At 43.5% G+C, this 25,628-nt stretch overlaps 1 protein-coding gene across 1 annotated transcript in view; it reads left to right on the top strand.

The window, feature by feature from the left end:
* LOC138247176 (C-type lectin domain family 2 member B-like) overlaps positions 1-25,628 on the top strand; it is a 45,818-nt gene that overhangs the window by 5,774 nt on the left and 14,416 nt on the right. The window contains exons 2-4 of the mRNA XM_069201921.1: positions 2,189-2,302; positions 4,487-4,695; positions 20,226-20,329. Of these exons, the coding sequence (XP_069058022.1) occupies positions 2,189-2,302; positions 4,487-4,695; positions 20,226-20,329 (427 nt within the window). The remainder of the gene's footprint in view (positions 1-2,188; positions 2,303-4,486; positions 4,696-20,225; positions 20,330-25,628) is intronic.

Raw genomic sequence — 25,628 nt, 5'->3', positions numbered from 1 at the left:
AAAGAAGTCGATGGAAACAGACTTATATCAGAAATTATATCCATCTGAGCAACGAAAAACTCAAACAGAAGCAAGGTCTGTGCCCCCGCTCCTGTTGCAATCTTTTCTGTGCAGTTTGTTGCATTAACTTATTATTCCAGTTGCATGCTGGCGAAGCCTTGTCCTGTGGCTCAGGGGTCTATGAGGACGTTGCTGCTGTGCATGAAATCGGGGTATAACAAGCATTTGCAATGTAATAAGTCTTGCATATTTCGAACACGTTAACTGTCATGAGAAGAAACTGAGAAAAGACGACTTGGCGAAATAAAATAAAGTTGGCTTTATAAAATAAAACTCTGCAAGTTTGTTTGTCCTGCTGGGCACGTTTTTGCCAGTCACAAACAAGCATTCTGTTTTCGAGGCACTTGAAGTTAAAATTCCACGATGGAATTTAGCCCCTTTACCATACAAGACATACATGACACAGTTACTTTGCTCTCTATTATGGATTATGAGGAGGATTCAATCACAATTCCCAAGGTACTATCGGATCTGCGTATTCAACCACATACGATCACAAGTGGTTTAAAGAACAAGTCGAGGTGGACACCTAACCTCATAAGTGCAATACGATCAATACTTTTTACAAATTGGTCTGTAGAGACCTTAATAAAATGGAACACAATATCAAGAAACATAATTGGGGAGAAAGAACAAATCTTAGCTTGGGGGAAAACATGACCCTTAAAAACTTGCAAAAAGAGGGGACATAATAGTGAAGGAGGCAGACAAAGGGGGAAACATTGTGATCATGGACAGAAGAGACTAGACTGGAGAAGGCTGAAAAAGTGGTTAGAAACTGTACTGTATTGATTAGAGGAGATCTTGACAAGCACGATACAAATCATCATGAAATAAAACCGGATGAAAATTGAACAATATAAGGGTGATCAACCCTTGATATTTTCTTGCTGGACTCTGATTGTGTGCCTTAGACTATTTTCAAAACGTCACAAATTAGGCCCAGCAGACTAAGAAACCACAAACCCCTATGATGCGAATAAAACTACAGAATGACCCCAATGTTCCTTGAAGCTCTCCATTGCACTGATGTTCTGAAATGTATTGGCATGAGGCTGCACACCCCTACCTGACACTCTGTGGTTACTGTGAGGGCAAAAAATGCTTTTCTTTTGGCACCGCCTTCAGGGGTGTAGCTAAGTCAGTGAGATTCAGGGGGTATATATTGCACATGTCTCAACTAAAAAGCAGGGGTCTGCAGGGTGGAGAGATGAAATGACCAAGATTCAGGATGTACTGTTTCCAGGAGCAACAGGGTCAGTATTGATTGCATTAGGTGAACCTCTGTCAAGAGTAGCCAGGTGACCAAAAAAATCAATGGATTGGTATTCTACCTCAGCAATTGCTGCTGGTAAGACTATTTGCAAGCATTCATGCCATCACATTTGGTGTTTGATTGCCAGTAATACGCCTGAAAACTTAGTACATCAGATTAAATTCCTGCCTAGACAGACATTTATTAAAGTGGTAGGTTTTAGAAACATTCATGGCTCGCTCCCCAGACAATCTCAAATGTAAACTAATAGGCAAGTCAGTAGTCATGTAAGCCCTAGACGTGGCCCAGATTCTTGGTATTGATGGTGCAACATTATGGTCTAATAAATCAAACCTGAAAGGTGACTGACCAGCGCACATCCTCAACCCGAGAATTAAAAAGTGTGCTCATATGTAATAATAAAGAAAAAGGAGGCTCAGTGAATTAAAATATGCCCCAATGAGCACAGAATTTGGACATGCAGGGAATATAGTACTGATTCCAATTGATCTGGTTTCACATTTTAAAATGGAGTCACCAGATGGATCTCCCTGTCTCTCTCCTATTTATTTCTAAGGTAATTGTTTTGTCTTTCTTTCTTGGTTGTCCTTGAAATAAGGACACAGAGAAAGCAGGTCCGCCTCGGGTCCTACAGAACCTCATACCAAGCCAAGAGTACATTTACTTGTGGGGGTGTCACACCCCGTACACCCCCCCCCCCCCCACCCAAGGTCTGCCCCCGTCTGCCTGATCAACCAAGTTGCTTCGCCTCCTGTTCACTGAACAGGCCACAGGCATGCTGTTGTTTGCAGTTATTAAATAAACAATTGTCATTTTGCTTACTAACCATTATGTTGTGTTTACTTCCTTAAGGAGGAAGAGGAAATGTATCCCACCTGTGGTCGAGAGTTTCCAAACCCAGACGCCTTGTTGCCGTTATAGGAATTCTGTTGATTGCTGTAGTTGCCCTGTCTGTTTGTTGTGCTGGTAAGTTGGTATAGTTTTTTACGTAACCAATTTAGAAAATTCAGATGTATGTTATAAATTAAGAACCACAGGAACGCTTCCTTCGTATTGTGCTTTCCCGCTCTGAATTGCAGATCACTACCCCAGAAATGCGGGTTGGAGGATAATATACAGCTTATGGTCCTCTTAGAAAAGGGTCAGATTTCAATGCATGTTAATGTTGCTAGAAATCCAAGAAATAAGGAATGGGCCCTGATGAAAATTAGACCCTTATGACTGATGTGAATTTTTAATGGAGCTTGGTAGGCCCAACAGCTCTGTCTCTTAGTTTTCAGTATTTGCTTTCGAAGGCTAACCAGGTTAGTTTATTCGCTGTCCCATGGTGACCCGTTTAAAAAAACCATAACAAATATATGCCTTGAAGAGCCCGCCTTAAGTTTAGCATATGAAGGTTGCTGAAATGTTGTGTAGTGAAAAGGGAAGTTATCTAGCAACAAATATCATTATATAATGAAAGACAAGTCAGGCCCTTAGAGTGGCATTAAGTATTTTCTAATTGGTAAATAAGGCATATGAATGCTATAAAAGTGACGTGTTTCTTACAGAAAACTATGCTCTTTCAGCATATCCTAAACAAAACACATCTCTGTATTGAAAAGGAGCAAGGGGACACCACAACATTATCAGTTCTTTCTGTCCACACAGTAAACCTTTTTGTGACAGTTAACAAGCATACATGTATGCATTTGTTATATTAAAATGTGTGCCTCATTTATTTGGCATATTCCAGTTATGTTCCAAATCCTTTTGTACATTTTGGTTTATGCTACTTTCACATTGCACCATTTTGCAATAAGAAAGAGTGCCGAAGAGCAGTTTAGTACATTTCTTATTTAACATGTAAGTGCCTTGCTGGACGGCACTTCAACATTCAAGACCTCTGCTCTTGAAAAGAGTTGCAGGATGATTGGGCCTTGTCTAATCTGAGATAACCTGAGATAAGAGGTGCAGCATGATTGGCCTTGTCTAAGCTGAGATAAGAGGTGCAGCATTATTGGCCTTGTCTAAGCTGAGATAAGAGGTGCAGCATGATTGGCCTTGTCTAAGCTGAGATAAGCTGAGATAAGAGGTGCAGCATGATTGGCCTTGTCTAAGCTGAGATAAGAGGTGCTGCATGATTGTCCTTGTCTAAGCTGATATAAGAGATGCAGCATGATTGGTCTTGTCTAAGCTGAGATAAGAGGTGCAGCATGATTGGCCTCGTCTAATCTGAGATAAGCTGAGATAAGAGGTGCAGCATGATTGGCCTTGTCTAAGCTGAGATAGGAGGTGCAGCATGTTTGGGCCTTGTCTAAGCTGAGATACGTGGTGCAGTATGATTGGGCTGTATCTGAGCTGCGTGTTACACCTCAAGTCATTAGGAGTCTTGACACTATCGAGGGGAAAAAAATGTAATTATTATTTTAATTTTTAATGCCTAAATACAGGAGTTAAAGCCGGCTAGTTAACTCGTACAAGGGATTGGATGCAGTGTTTTTGATACATTTGATCCATATAATCTGATATACGTTTTTTAAATTAAATCTTGCCAATCATGGAGCAGATAGTGGGATAAGTGGAGTAAGTTCATTCAGACATCAAATTGTGTGTATCACAGCAGACACCCAAATGTGTTATTTTTGATGGCACATCCCAAATTGTGTATTTCAGTTGATGCTGCATATAACATTTTGTAACCTTGACAAAATATGGACGGGGGAAAGTACATGTCTTTGCGAAATTTACAAGTCAAAAAATTAACAATGTAAAGGTCAAGAGGGCTGCATGCAGCCCGGGCCTTACTTTGAGTATCATTGTTCTAAAGGTATCTTGGAGGACCAGGGTTGGTGAAGCTTGAACGAGGGGGTTTCTTAACTGTGGATCTACGTAGAGCCATTGGTCTTTGCTGTCTGACAGCTTCCGAGTCAAGCTAGGGGCCCTTACTGAGGCTCCCATGCTACTGCAAATTTGAGCTGAGTCAAGGTGTAAAATGTTTGAGAACCTGATTTACACTGTGAGATGATAAATAGCCTTTACCACGTTGCCCACCCTTGAAACCAGACATTCATTATCATATGGAATAGTCTTCTAAATGTCCAAAGTATTTTCTGTTCAGTGCCAGTACCTTCCTAGAAACCACCATATTCAAATTTCTGATCTCTGCAGTACTGAAAGGAAGGAAGTCCCCCGATCACCGGGACCTAACACCCGTGAACTATTTCGAGCCCCCATGTGCTGAACACTGGATCTGGTATCTTGGAACTTGCTACTTTTTCTCTGAGGATGAAGGCAGCTGGACCTTTGCCAACAAGTCATGTTGGGAGATGAACTCGTCTCTCGCTTTGATTGATTCAGCGCAATCAACATTGGAACTGGTAAGTTATGCACATGTGTGAAAGTCTTGCATGATTCACATTGCTTCCCTTGAAGCACTCACTTCAACTTTCAGACATGCATACACACATTCATGCACACACACAGACACCACAGGCTCATACATGCACACACAACACCTCCCTCCCCTGTCGGACAGTCACCTTACCTGTTCTGGAGAGAAGGTCGCCCGGCAGGGAACAGGAAGTTCCACCGCCGGCAACGCCCTGCCAGCAGAACACCACCAGGCCATATTATGGCCTATAATATGGCAGGCGGTGTCCTACTAGCAGGGCGGGCCGGTGGTGGAACCGCCAGAGCGCCTCCACTGCCGCTCTTCTGGCGCCCACAGCTTTGGCGGTCTTCCTGGAAGACCGCCAGAGTCGTAATGAGGGCCTTAGTTTTTATCATGAAGGAGATTTCTCAGGGTTTCATCGCCCATTTTAGCACCTACTTGTAAGGTAAGACACATTAAAGTCCTTCCAACAGGTGATTGGAATATATCCACTATTCTGATACTATGGCCCTCATTACGACTTTTGCGGTCTTACTAAAAGACCGCCGAAGCCGCGGGTGCCACTATACCACCAGTGCTGGCGGTATCTTGGCTCACTATTATGACTTTTCCACTGGTCCAGCAGAAAAGTCAATCAACATTGCAGCCGGCTCATAATAGAGCCGGCAGCAATGTTGATGTGCAGCGGGTGCACCAGCACCCGTCGCACATTTCACTGCTCGAAATTCGGTCAGTGAAATGCACGATGGGGCTGTGCCTGGGGGCCCCTGCACTGCCCATGACAAGTGCATGGGCAGTGCAGGGGCCCCCAGGGGCACCCCGAGTCCCGACAGGTTGGCGGTTGGGGATTATGACTGCCTGGCGGAAGCCTGGCAGTCAAGTGGAGGGGTCGGCGGTATAGCCGTGGATAATGCGCCACGGTCATAAATCACTGCTAGTACACCGCCAGCCTGTTGGCGGTGTTACCGCCAGTGTACCGCCTGCCGCCAGGGCTGTAATGAGGCCCTATATGTAGAATATTTTCGATTTCAGGAACAACACATTCTAGTAAAAGGACTTTCTCTTCTTTTAAGACCTCCCTTCTTGCTTATTTCAGTGACCACACTGCCTTACTTCAGCAGGAGTCTTCCAAATCCCGTGGTGTTAAAGTCAGGTGTTGAATTTGCCCCTGAAGTCAGGTCAGCAGATCAGTCTTGCACAGCAGTCTTCTGTGTAGTTCCATGGACCTTGGCAGAAGGTCCAGGTATCACCACTGCCTCTACTAGTATGATGCTGCTAATATAATTTTTTTTTGGAGCTCTCCAGAGTTTCAGTATTAAGGAATGAGTGGAATTAGCAGAAGAGTGCTGAAGTGCATATGGTTCTCCCCTAAACATGATGACTGTAGTGTATAGCTGACAGGCATATTTGAATTGCTAGTAAGTCCCTTGTAAGTTAAGCCCCTTGTAAAGTGGCATACCAAATACTGAGGCCCTACACTTCAAATGCTACTAGTGGGCCTACAGCAGAGATTGTGCCACCCACATAAGTAGCTTATTTTTCAGACTCGTCTCGGGCCTGCCATTGCAGGGCGTGTGTGTGCGGTTTACTGCCACCTCGACTTGGCATTTAAACTACTTGCCAAGTCTTAAGCTCCCCTTTTTCTACATAGAAATCACCCCTAAGTTAGGCCCTAAGGGCAGAGTGCTATATAAGTAAAAGGTGGGACATGTACCTTTATGTTGTTAGTCACAAACAGCCTATTTCGTTTGTCGCTTCTGTGAGGCCTACTCCTCTCATAGGCTAGCTTGAGGAATAATTTAATATACTTTTAAGCTGTAATTCTTGATCGTAGAGGAGTAGCTTTGTCATGTTTCATATCTTTGTAACGGTATCAATATATCCCTTTTACTGGTAAAGTTAGATTTAACATTACTACTTTAAAAATGCCACTTTTAGAAAGTAGGCATTTCTCTGCTCTCACTGCTGTGTGTGTTTGTCAGCCTGTCTCCAGTACACGTCTGGGTGGGGCTGGGTGACAGCTACATCTGTGCATTCCCTCTAGACAGCCACAAAATAGGGCACACAACTGCATCTGCATTCCTTTTCATACTGGTGGGACTTCCTGGGTATGAAGGATGGGAGGGGCACACACACTTCAAAGGGTAGTGGCCTGGCCCCACACAAAGAACTAATACGCCCCTCCCCCCCCTTTCCAACCCTTTAGATGGACTGGCAGACAGGACTGGGTTGAAAAGGATTCTAGTGCACGTCAGATACTTCCTTTGAAGTCATCCCTTACATCAAAGGCAGTTTTTGGTATAAGTACTGAGTCTCTGACCCCCACACCTCCCAAAAACAATCAGACACGACTGTCTTTTTGGAAGGACTGCTTCTGCTGCCAGTTGCTCTCTGTTGGAGGAAAACTGGACTCTTCCTTCTGCCAAAGTAAACTCCAAGGTTTTGTTGACTTGCCCCCTGTTCCTGAAGTCTGAGTCAGCCAAGACTTGCCACTACTACTACTGTTATCATAAACAAAATCTACATATAGGTGGGTATTCATTTTTTGAGGGAACTCTGTGCAGAGCTGCAGCAGTCACTCAGTCAGTGCTCTGTGGATTATCATCAGTCTGCTCAAACATTAGGCAACGAGCTTGTGAGTGAGACGACATCCCTATTTCACGATGAGGCTGTCTCACATGTGGTTTCATAGGTGCCTTTCAGGAATCCATGCCCACTGTGAATACCACCCACTGGAATGAATTACAAAATCTTGTACGTTGTCCAGTATTACCAAAATCTTGTTGATCAGCAACTGCAGGACAATTCCATTGCAATGACCAGTCTTCTAAGAGCATCCCCATCTTCAGAGCTGGTGATAGACGTGGGTGCTTGATCTCCTGGAATTTAAAGAAGACCCTCACCACCAACGTTGTTGCCCTCATCATTACATTGGCGGTAATAAACGCCTACCGCCGCGGTGACTGCCTCCAACATACCACCACGGCAGCAACCATCCGTCTGCCAGATTATGAGCACTTCCTGACTTCCGCCACAATAAGGCTGGAAATCCGGCAGTGTTTATACTGGTGGACGGTGGTGACCTGGCGCTGCTACACTAGCACTGCTCTGCCAGTAGAATGCCGCCAGACGTATTTTGAGCAGAAATATGGCCTGACGGTGTTGTGCAGGTGGTAGCAGTGCCCCTTCCCGTTCCCTGCCGGATGACCTCCTCACCAGACAAGGTAAATTGGGCGTCGGACAGGAAAGAGGGGTGGGAGGATGGGGGGTGTTGTGTGTGAATGCGTGTAACAATGGCGTGTAAGAACATTTGTGCATAGACACAAAAATCAAACACCTAGATCACTGTGGCATGTTCTGTATGTTTAATCTTTATTTGCAATATTCAGGTTTCAGGTAAAGGTGCTGGGAAGGTGCAGGAGAAGCAAAAGGAAAGAGTTCTAATATTTGCCACTAAAAATGTTGTGTTCTGGTAGTCTCTGAAATTCCCTGAGGACTACTGTTTTTAAGATTTTACCGTAATCTCTCAATAGCCAAGAGATGCCTTATTTATTGGTGCCCTTCACAAATATACAAGCAAAGGTCATTTAATCGGACTCGGATATAAGGCTCAGGTAAACCAACCTGCGTACACCCGATGAGGAACGCCTAGGGAAGAACTCATGCAGTATCTGTCTCCTGTTGCTGTGTTATATTCTGAACAGCTCATAGTATGATTTAAAGGTTGCCTGGAAGAAATTAACCTCATAAATGGAAAATCCAAATATGGAGCACTGAACAGTTAGAAGAGCAGGAAAAAATATACTTACCTGTCACTACAGTTCTCCAACATTGGTCTCTTTCATAGATTCACATCCACTACATACAATGGCAATACACAACTGCAGTCAATTAGCCTTAAAAAGTTAATTAAAATGACCCAAGCATAAACCAGTGAGGTGGCAGTGTTCTGATTTCCCCCCCCCCCCCCTCCACCACCACCACCCCACTTAAAGACTACCAGAGCTTAGACTTTAAATCCACATGTTGAAAGGAGACTGAAGATGTCAAAAGAGGAGGAGGGCAAATCATCTGTGAATCCATGAAAGGTGCCAACACTAGAGAACCGTTGTTAAGGAGAAGTTACCTTTTTCTTTGGATCTTTCATTGATTCTTAAGCTTGACTTAGACCAGTAAGCAGTATAAACTGTGACAATCAAGGAATGAGGGCGAAAGTACGGCATCTACAATAAAGGTTGCACAGAGCTACTTCTCCCACTGCAGGCACCCTCACTGATTGTCAGTAGTGTTTTGTAGATATGTAATGGCTCCTACCGGTAGTAGAGCTGCTGCCACCCCTGCCCTTTAGTGAAGTGTTTAGAAGATACGAAGATTAGGTTTTTTTTATGTAATGTCTTTTTGTTATAAAAACTAAACATTCTTAAATTCTGTAATATTTGTACAATGATTTTTATTTTTCTACAGTCTCTAGTTTATCTCATAAATACTGTTGTGCCAGATAAATGCACCAGAGAGTGTGGCTTTTACAAGGCCATTTGGTTTCGGACTTTACCTTCATTAGGTATTCATTTTCCTCATAAGTATAAATATTGGAGGTCTGCTATCTAAGGCTTGACCACCTTTACACAAGTATATGAGAACCTGGTTACAAATGTTTTTGTATGGCACCATTGAATGCATGTAGTAAATTTAAAGACTCTGCAAAAATAATGAAAATAATTTGAATAAAATTACAGAACTGAACTTGGAAGTTTAATTTGGAAAGCAAACCAAGACAAGTGTGCCCTAATCATAATTCCTTCTACATACCAAGTAACTATCCTCGAATGGGTGATGATCCTACCATAAAGGGCACGTTTGACGCTAAGCTTAATTTTGGATTATTCATTGTTCAAAAATGTTTTATCACACCTCCAATGAAGTGTGCCATGAATCTTGCGGACAGGATGATATTTGTTTCAAGAAGGCAAAATGTAATCCATCTGGGATCACCCTGTATTGAGAGAGTTTGGCAGTTACTTGGGTACCCAAAGAAAACAAAAAGTTGTTCCAATTCCCTGAAGGGCTGAGCTCGAGCTATGTAAAAATGTAAGCATCCTCCCATGCACACAGAATAAAGGGCCTTTTTTTCTTCTTTTTGAGGGATTGAAGAGGAAAGATCAGAGATCACTGATTAGTTTAGACGTGCTCCAAGGCCACCTTGGTTAAAAAATAAATAAAAAAAAAGTCTGGATTGGTACAAAGGGTTACAGACTTTCATATATGATTAATTAATGTTGACTTCTTCCAATTTGATAACCCTTTTGGCTGCTACTAGCGCTAACATGAATGCTATTCCCCAATAACAAATTTCAAGCCCACCTTGTGTATTGGCTCAAATGAACAATTAAAATGTAGCAAGGTGCATTTTAATGAAAGTACATTTAAAGTTCTTGAAGAATTTATTGTGATCATGAGCCATGCTGTCAAGCTGATCAAGGTACACATCAAGATGTGAAGGTCAAGATGTATCATGGTGAAGAATCTGGCCTCTGTGGCAAAGTAGAGTTTCTGACCAAGTGTTATGAGATCAACAATCAAAAGTTGCAGAAGTTCTGTGTAACAGATTCGCCTATGTTATGCAGAGCCCTTAGTATGCTTTGGCATCTCTCCCTCTTGAAAGTTGTCTTCGTAAGACGTGAGTGAACATTCCTCTTTAGTTCATCAAAAATTAATCTCCCCTTGTTCCGAGCCGCTGGCACCTACCAGCATTTACTATTGTGACTCATTACAAGTAGATAGGGTTTTTTGAAGTCCGGAATAATCCTATCAGTATTAGTTGGTGCAGCTTCCATTCATGTCATTCTCCCACCTACTTGGTGAGCATATCTACGCACCCATTGCTGTGCCTTATGAGTTATTGTATGGTGAGATGCTCATGTCCATAAAAGATATGCTTCTATAGATAATATTTGGGAGTGGGTTCCTCCAGGCTCTGTTACATTAAGAAAACAGACTTCATATTTTTCATGCACATTTGCACTGATAATATTCAATTTTTTAAATTTTCCTGAAAAGACTGCTGATTCATCCGGCAGTTGTGAATTAACAGAATACAAGAGGACATCCTGCCCAGCATGCCTTTGTAGGCATGGAATGTCTTTTCTTTATTATCTGACAATGGTAGGAGGTATCTTGCATAGTAAGAACATGTTACTTTGAGAGAAACCACCTTCCCTTCTGCACCAGAATTAGAGTGACACAGTTCCTTACATAAAACATAATTCCTAAAGGGGAGCAAAATAAAACTAATCTGCCTGAGAGTGAGCAAGCATCAATTGTTATCAACCCTATTCTTCTATTAATTATTGGCTTCTCATAGATTAAAGACATCAGACTTTCCTCATCTTTCTTTGTTGTTCAAGTCACCATACTTTTTGGTTGCCATCTGGTATACAGGAGAGGTGCTACAAAATTCTATACGCTAAAACTAAACTGGAGAAATGGGACTCCCGATAGGAGTTAAGGGTGAAGAAGCCCTTATCACTAACTGGATCATTGAGATGCTGGACAGGCAGATAGATGAGGATCCAGTATATGTGAACAAATTAGTCCATTAAAGTGCCATAAAGGTCCTTCCACTGTGGCCAGACATGGAGGCCCAAATCTCAAATTATGACCAGAGTTGAGCGACGAGAAAATACTGATTACGATGAAGTAACAAGAACTCCTTTGGAGGTCATAAAATTCTCTTTTACTGGTCTTGCGCCAGAGACTGTAAATAAAATGAGGAAGGCTATTTACGTAGTTGTTGTAAATAGGCTTGGTCCATTTAGTACACCAGGAGTTATTTTGCTTTGGATCCCCCGGTTTTTAGACCTTTATTGTCGGTGAGGCGCCCTACCTGAATTTCACTCCCAGTAATTTAATAGTAAATTGTGTTGTGTGTGTTTCTAGCTAGTGTCTGCCTTTTAAGATGAGGCCTCTGCGGTGCAGCTAGTGTAAGGGGGACTGTGCTTGTTACATGTAGTACTAAAGTCGTGGCTGTACCTTGAAGGGAGTTCCCTTTACGGACTAGGTGGTCTCATACACATTATAGTGTCATGCTTCATCATATGACCACCTAGCCCCACCCAGGTAAGATGATACTACCTGGGCGGACTCAACCTCGTTGTTAAAAGAACTGCTAAGGGAGTGCTGAAATTAGATCTTACAAGGGATCCAGGTAAAGAATTGGTGAATAATAAAACTACCTTACAAATCACCTATTTTGCTGGGAATTTTTTATGTAGGTGTTCGCAGGAAAGCATAAAACCAGGGGAGGGACTCTGTTGAGAATGATGACTGAAGGAGTCTAAAAGAAAGGGACAAACATGTTTTTGCCCACTCTGAGAGCTGGAAGGTCTGGGGCATTCATCGTGGTCTAAGATCCCTAAGGGACAAAGAGCGTATCTATACGCTCGATAGTATGGAAAGTGCTCAATTAGAATAGAGATTGAAAAAATATATGGGGGGCCTACCTGAGTCTCTGTGTTAGAGGAGAGGCATACAAACAGGATAAAAGAAACGTGATGAAAAAATTAGTGCCACTTCAATCAAAAACACACAGCACACAAAGGTTTTTTGAAACATGCCGTGGGGATCACACACAAATGCATGCAGGAGAAACTATAGACCAAAAGGCAGGGAGGTCTAAAGGTGATTGGACTTACCCTGCTAGCAAAGGCGGTTTGCCTCTGGTCTGGATTATAACAGAGGGGGCTTGCCCCTTGTAGTCACACTCTGTGAAAGACCAGGAGTATTAAACCAAAAAGAGCGAAGTGCTAGTAAAAGGCCAAGGCCGTTAAGCCAATAAAAGAGAAGGAACCAGCATCAGTGGGATAGATGGGTCCCTCCTCCGATGCTAGAATAGTGCATGTCTTAGGTAAACAGAAGTCATAAAGGGGGGGGGGAGATTGTATCAATTATCAATTAGCCTTATGGTGTACTAGTATCCGGTGAAGACAGAACTGTTGGATGGGTGTGGGCTTTGTGGGGGGGGGTTGATGAGGGGTGGGAGAAGAAAAACAACAGGAAGGAAAGAAAAGAAAAGATAGAAGAAACAACGGAAAAAGAAGAAAAAATAGGGGAAAAAAGAGGAAACAAAAAAGAGAAGAAGAAGAAAAAGGAATGATGGGGAAAGAATAAAGAAAGAGGAGAAGAAGAGAGGAGGGAGAAAGGAAAATTATTTTAGAAAGGAAGGGGAAAGAAATAAAGAAAAAAACAGAAGGGAGAGATACAGAGGGGGAAGCAGGCTGCCATGAGATAGTGGAGGCACTATCGTGTTTACAGGGCTGACCATTGAATATGGTTGTTCAGTCCCATAGTGTCTGTGTGTAGCCTCCACACCCATCTTTGTTCATAGAACAGAATTTTTTGCTTCAAGTTCATTGTTGAATGATTGAGTTTATCGATGACAAACCATTCCATATCGTTGGGACTATGGTTGTTGGAGATGTAATGTTCTGTAAGGCGGGTAGCATCTTGTATGCATCTGATTGTGCTTTGATGTTCGCAGATGCGTGTGCCCACTCTCCTGGTGGTCATGCCAATATATATGAGTCGGCAGAGGCACCCATCATATAAATAATGTTTTTGCTGTTTCATTTAGTGAAATTCCTTAGTTTCCATGGTGTCTGTAGGCCCAATTCTAATTCAAGGCTCTTCTTTGTAAATTGACAGACACTGCAATTGCCACAGGGAAAGTGTCCTTTCGGTGGTGGTAGATCCCATAAGGTCCCTTGTTTTTTAGCAGGGGGCCTGTCTCGTGGGCGGGTGTGAATATTCATATCGCAAATGCTTTTAGCTTTCTTGAAGGGAGGTTGGAAAGGGAGGCCTCCAGAGGTCAGGATTTTCCAATCATGGTTAATTATTTTTTTCACTGTATTGGATACGGTATTGAAGGTTGTTACACAAATTATCCTGTCTTTTGTGTCATTTTTTTCTGCGGGTTGCAGTAGTATATCCTTATGACTCGAACGCGCTCGTTTGTCTGCTCTTCTCGTGAGATGTGCGGGATATACTTTTGCCCGTAGCTCATTGGTGAGTTTCTTGGCATGTTTATTATAATCTGTCATTTCTGTACAATTACGTCGTAGGCGCAAAAATCGGCCCACTAGTAGGTTTTCTTTTAGAGAACGTGGTTGGAAACTTTGGAATTGTAGTAAGTTGTTCCTATCAGTTCGCTTATAAAAGACTTCTGTTTTGCGGGAGCCATCTTTTTCGGAGATCCGGAGGTCCAGGAAAGAGACCTCTGGACTACCAATGGTTGATGTAAATGTCAAAAAAGGATTTAGGGCATTCAACCATGTCACAAAGGTGGTACCTTCTTCCTTTGTGTCTTTCCAAATCAGGAGGATGTCATCGATGTAACGTTTCCATATCCTGATTGGGCCAAGATATGGATTTTCTTCAGTTAAAACAAATTCTCTCTCAAAATTATCTACATACCGACAGGCTAGACTTGGGGCAAAGGTACTGCCCATCGATGTCCCATGAACCTGAAGATAAAATTTTGGGTTAAATTCAAATAAGTTTCTTATAAGTGCTGTATGTGCAAGATCTAAGACAAACTCCCGGGGTGTTATATAGTCCCATGGGCTGTTGTTCAAAAGGTTGCAGATAACTTCAAGGGTAGCTTCCTGCAGAATGTTCGTGTAAAAGGACTCAACGTCCAGCGTCATCAGAAGTTTGTTTTCTTTGTCAAACTCTAGACTGTCTAGTAAAACTAGAACGTCCTTGGTATCTTTAAGGTTTGTGGGTATCTGTGAGAGAGGTTTGAGAATAGATCCGATCCCGCGTACTATTGGTCTCCCTGGAGGCGGATGCTTGTTCTTATGTATTTTTGGTAGAATGTAGAAATATGGTATTTTTGGATTTTCTTGGTTAAGGAAGGCTGCCTCATGTTTAGTCATCCAACAGTTGGCTAAGCCTTTGGTTGTTAGGAAGGCTATTTCTTCTTTTATCTCCTGTGTCAGGTCTCTAGAAAGTTTTTTTTTTAGAGTGCCGGGTGTTCTCTAGTAGACGTAGGCACTCTTCGTTATACATGGCCATTGGCATAATTACTGTGGCACCCCCCTTATCTGCTGGCTTGATTGTTAACATTGTCATTAGGCAGTCCCTCTAGAGCCCCTACTTCCTGGGTACTTATATTCTGGAAAACCTCAGTGGGATTGTGTCATAGGTTGTCTATTTTCCGACTCACTGACTTCTCAAAGGCAAGTACCTCCGGCGGCATTTGGTGACTTGGAGGGGTGAATCTCGATTTCGGTCATAGCCCAGTATTCCTGTCTTGTCCTGTGGTATCTTCAGGACAGTCCAGGAAGAAGGTTTTAAGTCTTATTATCCAAAAGAATTCTGCTATTTCGATTCTCAATTTAAAGATATCTAGCTTAGGTGTGGGGACGAAACCTAGACCCTTCTCCTGGGCCTTTATTTCAGTGTCTTTTAGTGTCCTTTGGCTAAGGTTAATCACTGTGGTGGATCTAGCTGCTATATTTGGCATGTGCTGTGCATCTCGCTGTCCGATTGTTTCTCACTAGGTTTCCAGCTTACTCCCCTCCTCTTTCCCCTTCCTGTACCTCCTCCTAAAAAAGGAGTGTTAGGGTAAACCCAGGGTGTGGGTGGTCCCAGGTATAATGGGGGTTGAAATTCTGTGGGTGACCCATATTGGGGGGGAGCAACCGAATGGTTGCGTGTTTAACGGGGGAAATTGGGAAACAAAATGTGGATGATTACATCTATTCATAGGGGTACTGCGTCGTCCGCGTCTTGGCCGTGATGTTTGTGTAAGGTCTGTATCTGAGTCGGAGCTTGTGTACCCTCCTGAGGAGGTATCGGATGGTAAGGAAGATTTGGCGACATAATCTTCCTTTGAGTACGATATACTTTCTCTAATGCAAATTTTTTTCTAGTCTTTTTGAAATTTTGTGATTTTGCGTTGGGTTAGATAATCCTTAAATTCATTGATGGTCTTGTTAGTTCCTTCTAACTTCTTTTTATATGATTCCATTGACAGTCCAGTTTTTAAATTGTTTTCTGCTGTTTTAATTTGTATGACTAGGGCTTCAGATAGTCTGGTTGCTGTTTTTATAATCAAGATAAGCCAATCTTGCATGCATTTCCAGGCTATCAGTGACCAATCTTTTCTGAACTCCCTATCTTCTAAGAAGATACAAGGTTCAGTGGTCACAAGTAATACGTTCTGCGCCGTGTTGTTACGCAGGTATTCCGTCAGGACAGTGCTGTGGAGAATAGTTTTTATCTGTGTCCTCTTCAATTCTATAAGAGTGTCCCAGTCTCCTAATTGTGCTAAGTTTTATGCTTACCCGCGAACACCTACATTAAAAATCCCCAGCAAAATAGGTGATATGTAAGGTAATTTTATTATTCACCAATTATTTACCCGGATCCCTTGTATTAGCCAGCTAGATCTAACTTCAGCACTCCCTCAGCAGTTCTTTTAACAACGAGTTTGAGTCCGCCCAGGTAGTATCATCTTACCTGGGTGGGGCTAGGTGGTCATATGATGAAGCATGACACTATAATGTGTGTGGGACCACCTAGTCCATAAAGGGAACTCCCTCCAAGGTACAGCCACTCTTCACACCCTTTCCTTGCCCGGAGAATATGCGCCTAATTAGCGCTTCCTGAACAGGACCTAATAGTCCAGTTCTCATCAGCATCACCCCACACCTTTTTTGTGTGTATGGTTTTCCATTAAAAAACGGGAGCAGGTGTGGCATTAAGTTATTCCCGATACTCTCCTTTTGTGTGTCAACAGTACTAAAGTCGTGCACAGCTTAGTAGCCGCACAAAGGTAACCTGCGTGTGGCATTTTTAAACCGCAAATTCAACCTGTCAAAATACCCATTTTGACAGGTCTAGACATTAATTTTAAATACAGATATGTCACCTCTATGTAGGCCTCATTGCCCATAAAATATTGGTGCATATATTTAAAAGGAGAACTTGTAAACATAATGTTGAACCTGTCCTTCCAGTGAAATATCCCCCAAAACAAATTTCACTGAAGCAAGGCTGCTGCCATGGGAAATCCTTGGGCCACATTGTTATCTTTTATTAAATGTTGAATTTCGATTGCCATGCTACAGATAATTCTTAAACTCATTTGAATTGTAATGTAACAACCTCTGAAGTCCGATTTAATATAATTATTTAGAAATAGCACTTTAGGAAGTTGGGATTTACCTCTCTAAAGTTTCTGGGAGTTTTCTTCTGCCTGGCCTGGTGATGGTTCTCCCACTGGGAAATATGTGTTGGAGCCAGGCAGGGCACAAAAGGGACGGGGGCAGAGAGGGTGTGGGACATCCTGAAAGGATGTCTGGGGTGGGGAGCTGTGCCCTGCCCTGATTATAGTTAAAAGGGACCTTGCCCAACACACACACCCACACCCACACCCAATCACACACACACACACACACACCCAATCACACACACACACACACCCAACCACACACACACACACACACCCAATCACACACCCAACCACACACACACACACACACCCAACCACACACACACACAATCACACACACACACACACCCAATCACACACACACACACACACACACACACACCCAATCACACACACACACCCAATCACACACACCCAATCACACACCCAACCACACACACACCCAATCACACACACACACACCCAATCACACACACACACCCAATCACACACACCCAATCACACACCCAACCACACACACACACACACCCAATCACACACCCAACCACACACACACACACCCAACCACACACACACACACACACACACACCCAACCACACACACACACACACACACACCCAATCACACACGCACACACACACACACCCAATCACACACACACACACCCAATCACACACACACACACACACCCAATCACACACCCAATCACACACACACACACACCCAATCACACACACACACACACCCAATCACACACCCAATCTTTTGTGTCAATAACCAGGCTGGAGTCAATCCCAGGGAAAAAGGGAGAACTGACTAGAACCTGTTTTATGGTTAGCCAAGGGAGTGCCCCACTCAAAGGCTGGCCTGGGCTTAAAAGTGGCATCCCCACAACATGAAAGAAAGCAAGGCCCTGGACATGGACTGCAAAAGTGGCAACACCACGGACAGTTGGACTGACAAGCATCCTTACAGACTGCAGCTAATCCCTTGCACCAGCATTAGGCCTGCCAGCCGGATGGGCAGCTGGCTGGGCAGCGCAGACATGGGCTCCTCCTGCTGCCTCAACATGTGAGAAGGCTTGGGGTGTCTCAGTTGGAACAAAATAAAACAGGGGAAGAACTGTTTTGCGAAGCAGTTCACCTGTGCAGCGAAACTCTCCTGAAAGCAGCATGAGAGCCACTAATAAAATATTCATGGCTCCAAGTCTGGGACCACCCCAGAATGCCCTGCAGGGCTGAATTAGCATATATTTCATGACATGTAGTTGCCTCTGAAAGGGCAGGGGCACCTCCAACACTCACCAGGAAGTGTTTGCGGGCTGCAGGAGCACAGGAGCCTCTCCCCCCGACCCCATCTTCAGATCAACTTTAAGGGATTAACTCTATGGGGGTCATTCTGACCCCGGCGGGCGGCGGTTGCCGCGCGCCTGGAGGGAACCGCCATTTGGCCGCCCCGCGGTCAAAAGACCGCTGGGGCCATTCCAACTTTCCCGCTGGGCCGGCGGGCGCTACCTAAGGTAGCGCCCGCCGGCCCCGCGGGAAAGGCGCCTGCAACACTGAAGCCGGCTCCGAATGGAGCCGGCGGTGTTGCAGGTGTGCGACGGGTGCAGTTGCACCCGTCACGCTTTTCACTGTCTGCTAGGCAGACAGTGAAAAGCAGGCTGGGGCCCTGTTAGGGGGCCCCTGCACTGCCCATGCCAGTGGCATGGGCAGTGCAGGGGCCCCAGGACACCCATTCCCGCCAGCCTGTTCCTGGCGGTGAAAACCGCCAGAAACAGGCTGGCGGGAAGGGGGTCAGAATCCCCTGGGCAGCGCTGCTTGCAGCGCTGCCCTGGCGGATTCGCCCAGCCGGGGAAATCCGGGGAAATCCGGTTTTGGGCTTTGAAGCACCGCCAGCCTGTTGGCGGTGCTTCCGTCATTCTGGGCCCTGGCAGTCAGAGACCGCCAGGGTCAGAATGACCCCCAATGTCTTCAGGTCAGAGGATGAATGACTTGGGAGACATTGCCTTCATTTTCAAGCAGTACTTCCTGTGGAACCTTTGTTCTGCAGTCTGGGAGTTTGTGTCCAATGTGTTTTAATGGTGCAAACAAAAATTTCAGGTACATTTTGATTTTTTATGTTTTATTGAGAGTGTATTGCTAATGGTGATGTTCGATAAACATTGCAGTGCTTATTGGCAGCAGTGATTCTCATAAACATGGTTATTGATTTCAGTGATCATATCTTTTTCTTAACATGTGATTATTGGTATTTTAATGTGGTGACATTACCCTGTGATATTCTATCTGGCACAGATGGGGGAGGAGCGGGACTGAGATTTAGTGGGTCGTGACTCAGCAAGAGTCAAATGTGATTTCCTCATTACACCAAAGGTATTTCCAATCTGCCCAATGTATACAGTTCTAAATTAATGCATAGTATTTAGTAGTGTGTGTAATAAATGTACTTTTCCTTTTTCAAAGAAAAGGCACTGACGGGTCAATCCTTTGAGTGTCATTTTCACATGTTTGTGAATGACAATTACTAGCTCAGATCACCTACCTTCAGAAAGTTAATAGTGATTTGTTTCCATTAAGGAGACAATTGTGGACTTGTTACTTACGCAGGCCTCTCATCTTGTACAACTAACAACTCACTTTCTTACAATAGTCAAAACTAAATTAATACTGCTAGTGGTTTAGGCAGATCTCTGTACCCTACAAATCCCAGAGTGCTGTTTGACAATTAAGACCGTGTTTTCTGGGGCCCACAAAGTGCTGAACTTCTTTTCAACAAGATGGTACAGGGAAATGATTTGAAAGAAGATGTTGAGTCAACTGAAGACAAGGAGTTTATACACCTCCCATGTGTTTATTAAAAACAAAATACCCCCTGCAGTTCCTGCATGTGTAGAAAGTCTGTGCTACAGTGACCTCTAGGGGTATCAGAGTTCAGTATTCGTCCATCTCATTGGCTGGACTTAGGTTCATTTTCTAATTTTCTTGAGTTGGATATACTACTAAATTAACACCTATGTACCTAATTTTGCCTGGCAGTTGTTGTTCTGCACTTCTACTTTATGTACCGGAGAGCCTCACCTCAACAAAGCATGTAAATACATGAAGCATCCAATGCTGAACAATTGTCATTATTTCAGGCAGTTTACAGTTTACCTTTGACCAATCACGTTTGTGTCGAAGTCTAGTAAATGGCTGTGCTTCTTGTAGCATTTATCCAACAAGGCACATTCTTGAATATTGTGCTTTAAACATAATGTTGGTTCTGTTCTCCTGCTTAGACCTTCCTGCTGCGCTACAAAGGGAGCAGTGACCACTGGATCGGGTTAAGGAGGACGCATAAGAAGTTGTGGCAGTGGCCTGATGGCTGCAACTTTACCAACCAGTGAGTTTGCTAGCTGTGTATGTGATTGTTTCAGTTTGGGGCAATGTTCGGAGGGCTACGTAAAGATCCTCTCTTGAAATATTTCTGCTGTCCAGAAGAAACACACTTTTCCTCTTTTGCTGTCTGCGCTGTAGCGCAGAGATTTAACTTCTCTCGAAGTCAAACATGAAATCTGTCTCAGTTGCACTATTGGCTCGGCACATGCCCTCTTCATCTCTATTGCGTTTGGAAATTCAGCAGACTATTAAATAGTCTCTGCCGTGAATCTCCTGTTTTTCTTCTGCTTTATAAAACTCTGTTACCCAGTTAGGTGGCTGTGATTTTATTCTTTAGAGCGGTAAGAGTAGCCCACGGCTTAGCCACATATTAGTCTGTGATGATTGCTTTCCTGTTTCTTATCTTTAAACTTCTGTTTTTTGATACATCTGTATTTAAGTAACATGCTGAAGTTGACTTCTGTTTTGTATGATACGTCAAAGGAAACATGATCCCAAAACTGTCTAAATCATTTTCAGTTCTGAAGTGCACAACAATCTTACTTGTTTTATCTCAGAATTTTCATGTGCAGTGTGTATTACGTCTTGTGGGTGGCTGTGCTATTTGCTCAAAACAATTTTTCGACTTGCATTCAGGACTTGAGTTGGTTGCTCTTTTGCATGTGTTCTTTGTCAGTGATAATGTTTCACTGTAAAATATAGATACTATGAGCAGTCCACTTCAGTGTTGTAATCCCTTTAATTCTCTTGTCTTAAAAAGGGTCTTTTGCAGTTAGTGAAAGATGAGTGTATGTTTATTCTGTGCAGCAGGTTAAATATTTCTCATTATCATCTTAACACCATACATACCTGTATCGATAAATTAAGCCCAGAACCCGGCTCCTTACATAAGGTGGATGTGAGAAAGCGCCTCTGTTTTGTGTGGTCACCCCCCATTTTTTGTGGACTGATGCTGCTGGTTTTGAATTGTCCACCTCTGCCTGTAGGAGCCTTGCTGTCTAGTCAGCCAATGTGTGTTGTCTAAGAACTAAAACATGGTAAATGTGGCTAACAACCACTTGGCATATTTCAAATGCCAGCAAGAGCAAAGTATTTGGTGCAGGAAATACACAAGTGACTTGGAAAAGGCAAATGTTACCCATGGACTGCAGCACATATCATGCCACCCACTAGGCTGACAAAGAAAACAGGCTAAACAATTAGCCCAGAAGTCACCAAGACCGCAGCTTTTAAATCTGCAAGTGGACTTGTCAAAGTAACCATTTTTGACAGGAAAAAAACCTTTCTTTCTTTTTTAAGTGGGCCTTATGGCCCACAAAGTAGGGTGCCTAGTATTTAAAATTGGTACATGCATGAATTTGATGTTAGCGTTTACCTACAGCGACTAGCCCCCAAAAGCTGTTTTCACTGTCAAGGACTTTAATTGTCCTATTAGCAAAACTAAAGCTCAGAATTAAATCGCAACTCTAACTTTGGTCTGAAACAAGCTACCTTAATATGTCAAACACTATGTTTGTTTTTTAAAAGTCAAATTCAGTGGTGAAGTTTTATTTTCATAAATAAATAGGAAAAGTGACTTTTAAAAAGTCAGGCTGTGCCTGCTGCAACGTCCAATGGGCTAATAGTCATTAGCCTGCTAGCAGATGGCCCTGCCAATTCGTCCCCTTAATAAGGTGTGAAATCAGCTCCCAAAGCAGAGACAATGGCATAGGCCTTTTTGCAGGAAGATCTGTGTGTGACTTATGCAATAATGAGTCTCATATCAACTCAGGAACGACAACTGGAGAGGGTTCAGTAATTTTTATTAACTTGAAAGGGATGAGGCTGATACCTGGTCATTTGTAGTTGTGTGTAAAGGGAAATCTGGGAAAAAGTAGGCTTTGTTCCTACGACACACTGTAACCAGCTTGGCACCAGCACGCTGGAAGAGGCAGCTGGCTCCAGAACCAGTTTGATTTAGCTGAGGAGGAGAGGGCTGCTAATTTCCTTAAGCCCCCCCGGCTGGCACATCAGCCATCTCCAAAGACAGAAAGGTGCACTGTCTTAGATTGTACATAGAGTAGTGCCCAATTCAAAGGTGTCTAATAAGGCAAACAAGATCTGCTCCAAACGTGAGCAGTGTTGCCCCGGAAACTTTTTCCCAATTGTTTAGTAAGTGTCAAGGAGTCCCTTCCACCATTTCCCATTGGCTAACGAATCCTACAAATGTGGCACCTCACCCACAGCTCATCAAAAAACTCTTTACCTGAGAATGTACAGAAGAAGACTGGCCTTTCTATTGGAGACCTGTATGGAGATCAGACAGGCTGGACCTTCTACTTGTACCCAGGAATAAGAAATGGACTCCAAGGTTCAGTTGACTGACCTCCTGTGTGGCTGCAGGGACACAACAAACTGCAAGAAACCGTTTTCCTGAAGTGCCCAACAGATTAATTGCATATGGTCCTGGACTGGACCCTGCTGGTGACCTCTGCTGGACTGAATCCTGGCCCCTATGTGCTGTTCTTGAGGTCCTGGGAGCTTTAGAACCAACCAAGAGAGAGTGCATTAGAAACTCTGAGAAGCTGGGGCTTCCAAGAACTCTGAAGTGTCAGTGGGACCTTGCTGTGGAGATGTCCGATTTTGAAGGGACTTCATTTGATCCAGGGTCAGGTTTACACCACTGGAGAATTTGGGGTGTCATAATAAAGTTTTAAGTCTCAAGGCAGAAATCTCATCTAGGAAAAGGAGAGAAAAATATCTGCCTGATGAAGGTTTTGCATTTTGAATTTCTCCCTCTCTAAGCTTTTCCCGCTAAAATAAATGGCTTCAGCATAACCTCTTTTCTGCAGCTATCTGACTTTGTAATATCTTTGGGGGACACATCATGTAACTTTGCTCATCTGGAGGATTTAAATTTTCCTTTCAGAGAATAGGGGCCTGATTTCGATTTTTGAGGGTGGTCTTTACTCAGTCAGGGAAATAGAGTAAAATACTCCCATCACTGTGATGTAGTACCTGTCCTCCAAATATAGAAATCTTCGCTGGCCTAGCAGACATCTCTTACATCGGCAGGGACCACCATTATGGTGGTTCCTGTTATTGTTTATAAAGTTTGACCAGCGTCTCCTTCAGGAGGAAGGGACCATCCGTCAAACCTTTAACCTTTTTTTATTATTTTCAAAAACAAATTCCCAAATCAGGATGTAAAAAGTAATGACATCCCACACCATTGAGGTTGTCTTCCCGTGGCGAAGCGGTCATTCTGCAGTTTTCACATCTCAGTTCCATTTTTCTTGGTGGTGACTGACAGTGAAAACTGGCAATGCTTTCACCCACTCTAAATTGATGTGGTGGTGAATTGGCCAAACCTCTGACTGCTGTTACTCTGTCGGGCCATCGGAGGTGTGTCAGCAATTGAGATGGAGAGGTCTCTGCCACTGACATGCTGAAGTTCTGCCTAACTCTTAATGAGGTGGGCTGAAGTTCAGTTTGGTGGAGAGGGTATTATGTCTCCTTAACAACAGAGTTCCCTCTCTGCCAAACTCTCTACCTTAGACAAAAGGTAAAATCTTTGACCGAAATGAATCTGCTTGGTGTAGCTGAGCCCATGCTCCATTGCAGGCAGCCTGGAATCCTGCCCACATCCCAGTCAGCTGCAATTAGTAACTACTAGTTGGTGTTTTACTTTTTTGGTGCTTTTTGCCTTGAAGCTTTAAAGAATAATCTCTCTGGCTCTCCTTTTTGGATTTTTGTCATTTTCATGAAACTGTACTAATTGTCTTTTTTTGCTTTGTTTGACTAAATATGTAGTTTGTTTTGTGTTGTGTTTTGGCTCTCTAAACTGTTTTGTTACTGATAAATACTTACACATTTTCTAAAGTTTAGCCTGACTCCACCGTGCCTTAGGTACCAGGAGACTGAGGCCAAGTTTAAGTTATTGAACCCCTGTTTTACCTTGGCAGGTTTGTGGACTTATTCCTTGTTGTGGACTCCCATACACCCCAAATAATATTTCACTTTCTTACAGTGGATTTATGGTATTGACTTGACACTTGATTCGGGGTTGAAGAATCGTGTATCGGGTCAGATATAATGTGTAACTCTGTTAATGGGTTAATTATGGTTTCTTCTGTGAGGTACGGACAGAACCAGGATTTTTTAAAAGAGTAAAAAATATTCAAACTCACCACTTTTGTAAAAAGTCCACAGTTTTTACAAAAGTCCACTAAATTACCAACATTTTAAAATAATGTGCAGGAGGCAGAGGAGTTCATTTTATATGTTGCTTCTATCTTGCTTTTGCTTATGAAGCCATGACGAGGTCTGAGGGGCCCACCTTAGCCACATCCCTCTTCTTTCCCCCACCTATGCTGCTCCCTTTTGTTACATTAGAGCTCTCTTAGAAATGTGGTTACTGTGTTAGTGTGGGCAGCTCTGGACAGGCAAAGTGAGGCATGAAGAAATTGTATGTTGATATTAGCAGTGAATGAGAACCTTTTTCTGCAAGACCATACCACAACCTTGGTCGCCCTCTATGTCCAGGAGCCACACCCTGCTTTCTTCACTTCTCTGTCCTGTGAGCTCCACTTACCCCCTATACATAATGCAATATCCCCATAAAAGTCAGTGCAGCACTACCTGGCATGGCCAATGGGTTGCTGACTGCACCCTGGGTCTCTGCCCAACATCAAAGACACATTCCTTCGCACAAACAGTCTATGCTCCTCTGGGGCAAACCATTAACTCTGCAGTGATATCAGTAAGTGGCTTTCGGAGTAGCCACATCGAACGCCCACTGGCTTAAAGAAAGTAATACCTGTCTCAGTGTTGTATTGTTAGTGCAACTGGGTGTCGACTGCGTACTCAGGCCACTGCACTGTTATGTAATGTAACTGCGTGTGTCGTCACAGCATTCCCTACTCATTTACCGTAGAATGCTCCCAGTCCGTTGCTGTTGTGGGTCTGGCCTACAGGAGTCACAGCTTTTGCTGCCCACACACGTGTGGAGAGTATGCCTGTTGGTAGGAGGGTCACAAGGTCTCATCGGCTGTTAGGATGGTGGGAGAGGGGGGTTTGTGTAAATGAGTGTTCGATGGCATCTGTCGCTGTAGATACACATGTTTTGCATAGCTTGCCATCTGGTGTTGGGTCGGAGTGTTACAAGTTGTTTTTCTTCGAAGAAGTCTTTTGAGTCACGGGACCGAGTGACTCCTCCTTTTGTCTCCATTGCGCATGGGCGTCGACTCCATCTTCGATTGTTTTTTTTCCGCCATCGGGTTCGGACGTGTTCCTGTCGCTCCGAGTTTCGGAACGGAAATTTA

This window comes from Pleurodeles waltl, chromosome 7, assembly GCF_031143425.1.
Source record: "Pleurodeles waltl isolate 20211129_DDA chromosome 7, aPleWal1.hap1.20221129, whole genome shotgun sequence".
In the NCBI taxonomy this organism is placed as follows: domain Eukaryota; kingdom Metazoa; phylum Chordata; class Amphibia; order Caudata; family Salamandridae; genus Pleurodeles; species Pleurodeles waltl.
The sequence above is the reverse complement of the archived record's forward strand: the minus strand, read 5'-3'. Positions and strand labels throughout refer to the sequence as shown.